The 9,674-nt window shown below is 46.6% G+C and overlaps 1 protein-coding gene across 1 annotated transcript; it reads right to left on the bottom strand.

Annotated features, from left to right (window-relative positions):
* Positions 1–4,736: 4,736 nt before the first annotated feature.
* LOC129703871 (probable G-protein coupled receptor 139) lies at positions 4,737–9,453 on the bottom strand. The gene is made up of 3 exons (XM_055646546.1): positions 9,384–9,453; positions 5,299–5,635; positions 4,737–5,217 (listed from the first exon to the last, which is right to left on the bottom strand). The coding sequence occupies exons 1-3, from the start codon at positions 9,451–9,453 to the stop codon at positions 4,737–4,739; spliced, it is 888 nt and encodes a 295-aa protein (XP_055502521.1).
* Positions 9,454–9,674: the final 221 nt, after the last annotated feature.

Raw genomic sequence — 9,674 nt, 5'->3', positions numbered from 1 at the left:
GAAATATAGAAACATAGAAACATAGATGCATGGGTGTAGGAGGAGGTCATTCGGCCCTACCAGCCAGCACCGCCATTCATTGTGATCATGGCTGATCATCCCCTATCAATAACCCGTGCCTGCCTTCTCTCCATATCCCTTGACTCCACTAGAGCTCTATCCAACTCTCTCTTAAATCCATCCAGTGACTTGGCCTCCTACCTGCCTATTCGTTTGAAGGAGGCCAGCGTGAGTTTCAATTAGGGGTCGGATTGTTTGTTCAAACGGTTCATTCTGCAAAGGGGGCACAAGAAAGGCATGCGATATTCCAAATATTGTAACTAGTAGCGTGGATAGGGGAGAACCAGTGGATGTGGTATATCTGGACTTCCAGAAGGCTTTCGACAAGGTCCCACATAAGAGATTAGTATACAAACTTAAACACACGGCATTGGGGGTTCAGTATTGATGTGGATAGAGAACTGACTGGCAAACAGGAAGCAAAGAGTGGGAGTAAACGGGTCCTTTTCACAATGCCAGGCAGTGACTAGTGGGGTACCGCAAGGCTCAGTGCTGGGACACCAGCTATTTACAATATATATTAATGATCTGGATGAGGGAATTGAAGGCTATATCTCCAAGTTTGCGGATGACACTAAGCTGGGGGGCAGTGTTAGCTGTGAGGAGGATGCTAGGAGACTGCAAGGTGACTTGGATAGGCTGGGTAAGTGGGCAGATGTTTGGCAAATGCAGTATAATGTGGATAAATGTGAGGTTATCCATTTTGGTGCCAAAAGCGGGAAAACAGACTATTATTTAAATGGTGGCCGATTGGGAAAGGGGGAGATGCAGCGAGACCTGGGTGTCATGGTACACCAGTCATTTAAGGTAGGCATGCAGGTGCAGCAGGCAGTAAAGAAAGCGAATGGTATGTTGGCTTTCATAGCAAAAGGATTTGAGTATAGAAGCAGGGAGGTTCTACTGCAGTTGTACAGGGTCTTGGTGAGACCACACCTGGAGTATTGCGTACAGTTTTGGTCTCCAAATCTGAGGAAGGACATTATTGCCATCGAGGGAGTGCAGAGACGGTTCACCAGACTTGTTCCTGGGATGTCAGGACTGTCTTATGAAGAAAGACTGGATAGACTTGGTTTATACTCTCTAGAATTTAGGAGATTGAGAGGGAATCTTATAGAAACTTACAAAATTCTTAAGGGGTTGGACAGGCTAGATGCAAGAAGATTGTTCCCGATGTTGGGGAAGTCCAGGACAAGGGGTCACAGCTTAAGAATAAGGGGGAAATCCTTTAAAACCGAGATGAGGAGAACGTTTTTCACACAGAGAGTGGTGAATCTCTGGAACTCTCTGCCACAGAGGGTAGTTGAGGCCAGTTCATTGGCTATATTTAAGAGGGAGTTAGATGTGGCCCTTGTGGCTAAAGGGATCAGAGGGTATGGAGAGAAGGCAGGTACAGGATACTGAGAAGGGCCGAATGGCCTACTCCTGCACCTAATTTCTATGTTTCTATGTTTCTAAATGCGGCTTCACCAAAATCCTATAAAACAGTAACTTGACTTCATTACTCTCCGACAAGGTGACCCGAGCGATGAAGGCAAGCATTCCAAGCACCTTCCTTTCCTCGCTGTTGAATTCTCTGCCACAGAAGGCAGTGGGGGCAAATTCACTGGATGTTTTCAAGTGTGAGTTGGATATAGCTCTTAGGGCTAACGGAATCAAGGGATATCGGGAGAAAGTATGAAAGGGATACTGATTTTGGATAGTCAGCCATGATCGTACTGAATGGCGGTGCTGGTTCGAATGGCCGAATGGCACACCCCTGCACATCTATATTACTAAAAGTCTGTTCTTGACCGGTTTTGCCTTTCTGTGCTGCGATTTCCGAGAGTACGCCGCCACCTACGGCCGTCATTTTTGGCCGCCTCGCTCAGAGTCCCCCTCCGCCGCATGTGTGCCGAGGATTTTTCCCGTCGATGACAATTGACAGAGATATTAATGTTTTTACTAAATTCCCCATTCTCTCTGCTGCCCCTGCTGGAGAGAGGTGGAGGGACTATAAAACCAGGAAGTGGTGTGCCTCAAACAGTCTCTGCAAGTGGTGTGCCTCAATCAGAACTCTGCAAGTGGAGTGCCTCAATCAGAGATCTGGATTACACTGACAAATGTATACAGCACTGTGAGTACCCTTAATTTGGTTTGAAAATGAAGATATGGTTAGAGGTAAAAAAGCAATGCCTGCAAATGGTTGTTTGGGGGTTTGGGTTGAAGTAAAAAGGCACTCTCTCTCTCCCCCCCCCTCCCTCTCCTCTCCCCTCGCCCCCTCTGCTCCTCTCCTCCCACCTCTCCTCTCTCCCCCCTCTCCCTCCTCTCCCCCCTCCTCCTCCTCTCCCCCCTCCCCCTCCTTCCCCTCTCATCCCTCCTCCCCTCCTCCCCCTTCCCCCTCTCCTCCTCCCAACCCTCTCCCCTCCTCCCCCCCCTCCTCTCCCCCCCCACATCCCCCCCCCCCTCCTCCCCCCCCATCTCCTTTCCCTCCCCTCCTCCCATCCCCCCCTCCCTCCCCCCCCCCCTCTCCTCCTCCCCCCCCACCCCTCCCCCCTCTCTCTCTCTCCCCTCTTTTTCTCGCCCTCCTCCCCACCATCCCCTCCCCCATCGTCCCTCCCCTAAACCCTCCTCCCCTCCACACCCCTACCCCCTTCCCTCCACCCTCCCTCCCCCTCCCTGCTCCCCACCTCACCCTCTCCCCGCCCCTCATCTCACCCCCCTCTCAGCACCCCCCTCTCCTCCCCCTCTCTCCTCCCCCTCTCTCTCTCTCTCTCTCTCTCTCTCTCTCTCTCACCTCCTCCCCTCCATTAGCGTGAGTGCGGGGGGGGCAGTTAGTGTGTGACGCTGCATGCCATCCCCCCCCCCCCCCCACAACCCCACGTTGGGGGAACAAACCCAACGGGTCTGCCTTTGGGCTAGCATCTTCTGTGTTTCTACAGTACCCTACCATAATGGTTGGGACAAAGATCCATCATTTATGTATTTGCCTCTGTACTCCACAATTTGAGATTTGTAATAGAAAAATAAATCGCATGTATTTAAAGTACACATTGGCAGATTTTATTAAAGGCCATTTTTATACATTTTGGTTTTACCATGTACAAATTACAGCTGTGTTTATACATAATCCCCCCATTTCAGGGCACCATAATGTTTGGGACAAATGGCTTCACGGGCGTTTGTAATTGCTCAGGCGTGTTTAATTGCCTCCCCCATGCAGGTATAAGAGAGCTCTCAGCACCTCGTGTTTCCTCCGGTCTTTCCATCGCCTTTGGAAACTTTTATTGCTGTTTATCAACATGAGGATCAAACATGTTGGCGCTTGAAAGTCATTAAGCCATTATGAGACTGAGAATCAAGAATAAAACTGTTAGGGACATCAGCCAAACCTTAGGCTCATCAAAATCAACTGTTTCGAACATCATTAAGAAGAAATATAGCACTGGTGAGCTTACTAATCGTAAAGGGACTGGCAGGCCAAGGAAGACCTCCACTGCTGATGACAGAAGAATTCTCTCTATAATAAAGAAAAATCCACAAACACCTGTCCGACAGATCAGAAACACTCTTCAGTAGTCAGGTGTCGATTTATCAATGACCGCTGCCCGCTAAAGACTTCCATGAACATAAATACAGAGGTTACACTGCAAGATGCAAACCACTGGTTAGCGACAACAATAGGATGGCCAGGTTACAGTTTGCCAAGAAGTACTTAAAAGAGCAACCACAGTTCTGGAAAAAGGTCTTGTGGACAGGTGAGACGAAAATTTACTTAGATCAGAGTGATGGCAAGGGAAAAGTATGGAAGGGAGAAGGAACTGCCCAAGATCCAAAACATACCACCTCCTCTGTGAAACACGGTGGTGGGGGTGTGATGGCCTGGGCATGTATGGCTGCTGAAGGTACTGGCTTACGTATATTCATTGATGATACAACTGCTGATGGTATTCTGAAGTGAATAGACACATCCTATCTGCTCAAGTTCAAAGAAATGCCTCAAAGTGGCGGTCTATTCTACAGCAAGACAATGATCCCTAACATACTGCCAAAAGCAACTAAGGCGTTTTTCAAAGCTACAGTCAAAGGATCTTCAATTGAGCTTGCCTTTTATATGCTGAAGATAAAACGGAAGGGGACTAGCTCCCAAAACAAGCATCAGCTAAAGATGGCTATAATACGGGCCTGGCAGGGCATCATCAGAGAAGACACCCAGCAACTGGTGATGTCCATGAATCACAGACTTCAAGCAGTCATTGCATGCAAAGGATATGCAACAAAATACTAAACATGACTACTTTGATTTACATCTCAAACATTATGGTGCCCTGAAATGGGGGGACTATGTATAAACCGCTGTAATTTCTACATGGTGAAACTAAAATGTATAAAAATCGCCTTTATTAAAATCTGACATTATGCACTTTGACCACATGTGATTTTTTTTCTATTACAAATCTCAAATTGCGGAGAACAGATGAAAATAAATAAACAATGGGTCTTTGTCCCAAACATTATGGAGGACACTGTATGTTTCTCTATTTTTATCTACGTTACTTGCATGAAATTGAAAGTGGGACGTGTTTGTCATTATAATTCATCACACTAGAGAACCGCGTGACATGCTATCCTAACAATAAAGCAATGAAGATGTGGTTAGTTCACTGCAGGATTGACAATGGGAGTTAATCGCATCTCCTCTAGATTATTTTAGCAATTAGAGTGAATGGATATTTGGCTGCTTTCTTCAGCTCATCTCTAAATTTGCTCTGAACCGCGGCATAAATGAACGTGTTGGTGCAGGAACTCAGAAGCTGGAGCATGTTGGCGGCCTCTTGGAGAAGGAACTTGGGGTCGGTGAAACTTTTGAAGCTGGCGTCATTGGTGATGCGGACGTACAAGAAGCGAACGACGTACGTCATCCACAGGAGGATGAAGGTCCCGGAAATGCTGAAGAGCAAAACGATGGACTTCCTCCGGCTCTCCATCTCCGGGTCGCTCTGGGTCTCCGCCTTGCTGACGGCGCGGAGCCTCTCGCGGGCTCTGCTCGCCGCCAGGATGTGTCTGACCGTGAGCGCGTTGAGCAGCAAGATCAGGAGGAACGGGAGGCACGGGGTCAAAATGCGATCGAGTGCGTCGAACGCTCTCCAGATGGGCGAAGTGTAAAGGATTTTCTTCAATCTGCAATATCACGAGACATCGCCAGATATGTAGAGCGGTCCATGTATGAAGTACCAAGGGATGTTGGTCAAACAACTTAACAGACAAACCGTTATTATAACCACGGTCGCCGTTCGCTCGGTGCAATATTTAGTCTTCAGTTTCTGGCAGCAAATGGCTACAAATCGATCAAAGGTGAACGAGACGGTTAACCAAACCGAGCAAACTCGAGCTGCGAAAGTTACAGCGGCGCTGAGACTACACACAGGGGTGATGTTTAGTAAACTGCCCGGGAAATAAATGCCGCTGAGCCGGTTTAATATCACGGCCGTGATAATGACCAGGAGATCCGTCACAGCCATGGAGACCAGGTACCGAGTGATACATCTGGAGAGTCCGCACTCTCCCCGAGCCAGAATCACAATCGCCACCAGATTCACTGCAGGGGGAGAAGAGAAAGACGATAGGTTACGGGTTGCACAGATGTGGTCGACACTAAATGTTGGAGCGGGACAGGCAGCATCTCTCGAGACAAAATAATGGATGACGACTCGGGCCGAGACCCTTCCATTGGAAAAAAAAGAACACAGTATCTCGACAATCTAGTGTACTATACGATCGAACTTTATCCCAGGAGGGAAATTGATCTGCCAACAGTCATAACACACAAGATATAAGAAACATGAAATTAAAGTTACCAGTGGAAAGTCCAGGGTTGGTACTTGTACTCCTTGGTAAGGTCGGCCTGGGCAAATTGTACCGGGGGCCTGTTTCCACGATGTTTGTCTCTTTGACTCTATGACATGCAGGAATCTTGGGCAAAACATAAAATGGTGGAGCAACTCAGCGGGCCAGGCAGCTCCTACGGAGGGAACGGACAGGCGAGGTTTCAGATCGGGACCCTTCGTTAGATTGCTTCAAGTAGGGGAGATGAGTAGAATACTGGAAAAAAAAATAGGTGGCAGCGGGGCAAAGCCTGGCAAATGATAGGTGGATATAGACGAGGGGTGTGTGAAAAATGCGAGAGATGGAAAGAGATTTGCGTTTCCTGGAGTTTATAGTTTCGATACATGGAAGGATGGGGAACGGGTAAATCGAGTGATTGACATCGGGTTAAAAAATCCCCAATTTATCGTAAATGGAAAAAATGCTTCAAACGTTTCCTTGTTTTGGTTGAATGTAGTAAATCGCTTCAATCTGAAGAAAAGTCCCGAACCGAAACGCCGCCCATCCTTTTTCTCCAGAGGTGCTGCATGACCTTCTGAGTTACTCCAGCTCCACTGTCTATCTTTGGTATAAACCATCATCTGTAGTTGTTTGTTTCTACATACACTCGGCTTATCTACTGTACCTACCCTCTATCGTCTATCTGGTATTCCCTCACCCTCCTACGCTCCAGAGAAAACAATTCAACTTAGTCCAAACTCACTTTGTAGCCAATGCCATCAAATCCGTGAACCTCTTTGCAACATCGTCGAAGCAATCACGCCCTTCGTTAGGATGTTGACCAGAGTTGCACACAATACCGACAACGGGCCCTAACAAATGATTTATTTATATCCTATGATCACAACAGCGTATGTGCCTAATCCCAATCAAATAGAAAAGATTCAAGCCGACAGTCCACCTACATCGGAACGTTTTTCGTGATGGCAACAACTGCTGGCATTTCGACCTTGATCCCGTAACTTAAAAAAAAACCCCGATATCAAGTCAAAAACTCGCCAAAATTAACAACACAGTAATTGTGAAATTGAAACTGCCCACGCGTTGATGATTTAAGCAAAACTGATGAGATATGGAGTCCATTAAATTCAACAGTAAAACGCGAGCTGGAATTTAAGATGTTCAATTTAAACTCAAAGATATATTGGAAACTTTACAAATTTCAATTTTATTTGAATGATTACAATTGTACCAATCAAATCCCATTTGTACTTTCTCACTTCCCGTGCTGAAAACCCACCAATCCCCATACGTATACCGATCTATTCACACCCAAGTCTTTAATATATTCACACGCGCCAATGACCCCAGGACAGAGCTCCGCGATAGACAATCAGAATCAGTGTGCCAATCAGAGGAAAATTCTCTTTCCACCACTACATTCTACCTGCTATCGGCTAATGTTAGAGCCAGTTATAGTCAACCTGCTTTGGATGCCGCACGCGTTGACCTTGTCGAACAACCCACCACGCGGTACGTTGTCAAAAGCATTACTAAACTTTAGACATGGCGATGTCCATCCAATCTCTGCACGTTACTGTAGAAACCTTGATTGTAATGCTGACGGGTTCCTAATATAAGATGTGACATTTCGAATGATGGTTATGGAGCGAGATGGGAAAACGTTGTTGAGTATTGATGGAGTATTGAAGTGGTAGAAGCGATGGTACGTATCGCCCGTATTCCAGCCTATTCAACTGCCCCATTTCTTGCTATATTTTCAAGTTAGAATCCACTGTTATAGACTAGCTACCTTTAGAAGTACCTTTTCCTTATTCGGGGCATCCAATTCTTTAATTCATTTAAGTGTGTTGAACGGCATATGACATAGAAACATAGAAACATAGAAACTAGGTGCAGGAGGAGGCCATTCGGCCCTTCGAGCCAGCACCGCCATTCATTGTGATCATGGATGATCGTCCCCTATCAATAACCCGTGCCTGCCTTCTCCCCATATCCCTTGACTCCACTAGCCCCTAGAGTTCTATCTAACACTCTCTTAAATCCATCCAGTGACTTGGCCTCCGCTGCCCTCTGTGGCAGGGAATTCCATAAATTCACAACTCTCTGGGTGGAAACGTTTTTTCTCACCTCAGTCTTAAATGACCTCCCCTTTATTCTAAGACTGTGGCCCCTGGTTCTGGACTCGCCCAATATTGGGAACATTTTTCCTGAATCTAGCTTGCCTAGTCCTTTTATAATGTTATATATTTCTATAAGATATATCCTCTCATCCTTCTAAACTTCGGTGAATACAAGCCTGGTCTTTTCAATCTTTCCTCATATGACAGTCCCGCCATCCCAGGGATCATAGAAACATAGAAACATAGAAATTAGGTGCAGGAGTAGGCCATTCGGCCCTTCGAGCCTGCACCGCCATTCAATATGATCATGGCTGATCATCCAACTCAGTATCCCGTACATGCCTTCTCTCCATTCCCCCTGATCCCCTTAGCCACAAGGGCTACATCTAACTCCCTCTTAAATATCGCCAATGAACTGGCCTCAACTGCCCATTGTGGCAGAGAGTTCCAGAGATTCACCACTCTCTGTGTGAAAAAAGTTCTTCTCATCTCGGTTTTAAAGGATTTCCCCCTTATCCTTAAGCTGTGACCCCATGTCCTGGACTTCCCCAACATCGGGAGCAATCTTCCTGCATCTAGCCTGTCCAACCCCTTAAGAATTTTGTAAGTTTCTATAAGATTCCCTCTCAATCTCCTAATTTCTAGAGAGTATAAACCAAGTCAATCCAGTCTTTCTTCATAAGACAGTCCTGACATCCCAGGAATCAGTCTGGTGAACCGTCTCTGCACTCCCTCTATGGCAATAATGTCCTTCCTCAGATTTGGAGACCAAAACTGTACGCAATATTCCAGGTGTGGTCTCACCAAGACCCTGTACAACTGCAGTAGAACCTCCCTGCTCCTATACTCAAATCCTTTTGCAATGAAAGCTAACATACCATTCGCTTTCTTTACTGCCTGCTGCACCTGCATGCCTACCTTCAATGACTGGTGTACCATGACACCCAGGTCTCGCTGCATCTCCCCCTTTCCCAATAGGCCACCATTTAGATAATGGTCTGCTTTCCCGTTTTTGCCACCAAAATGGATAACCTCACATTTATCCACATTATACTGCAATCCCGTGAACCTACGCTGCACTGCTTCATTCACGAGTTATACATCCTGTTTCCGGCATATGGCTGGTCCGAAGCACTTGCACTGCGCTGCTGTAAAACATCTTTGCTGGGCCGAGGCGCCTGAACTAATGCAGACGGTTCTGATTAAGATTTACGGGAGACAGACATCCAACTGTCGCCGCTTACAGCGACTCGCAAATGATGGATAACTCATTGTTTCCTGACCGTGTCCTGGCCTTATGTCTTTCAATGATCTACAACTTTAGGCTGTGCACGCCATACGCATGAAGAAGAAGAAGAAGAAGACTGATTGTTTTACCTGGAACGGCGATAGCTGCGAGGATTGTGTAGTAAATAGCGTAGGGCAACCCTGTCGGCGGGACATGCATTGTCGCCAATCAGTGATGAGTTTTTACCGTTTGACTTTAGACGAATGCTTTAATATACCTCGTGTTTGGGCCCGGGAGACAATGAGAGGGTGATGAAACCATTGTTAATTGCCATCACAACCCAATGCCTGAACTCAAAAAACAAACTCGATTGCATCATCATTCGTACACGTTATCTTAATTGGTCAAACAGATTGCAATTGCCGTTTGTTGGAGGCAGA

This window comes from Leucoraja erinacea, chromosome 15, assembly GCF_028641065.1.
Source record: "Leucoraja erinacea ecotype New England chromosome 15, Leri_hhj_1, whole genome shotgun sequence".
NCBI lineage: Eukaryota > Metazoa > Chordata > Chondrichthyes > Rajiformes > Rajidae > Leucoraja > Leucoraja erinaceus.
This window is presented reverse-complemented; position numbering and strand designations above follow the sequence as displayed.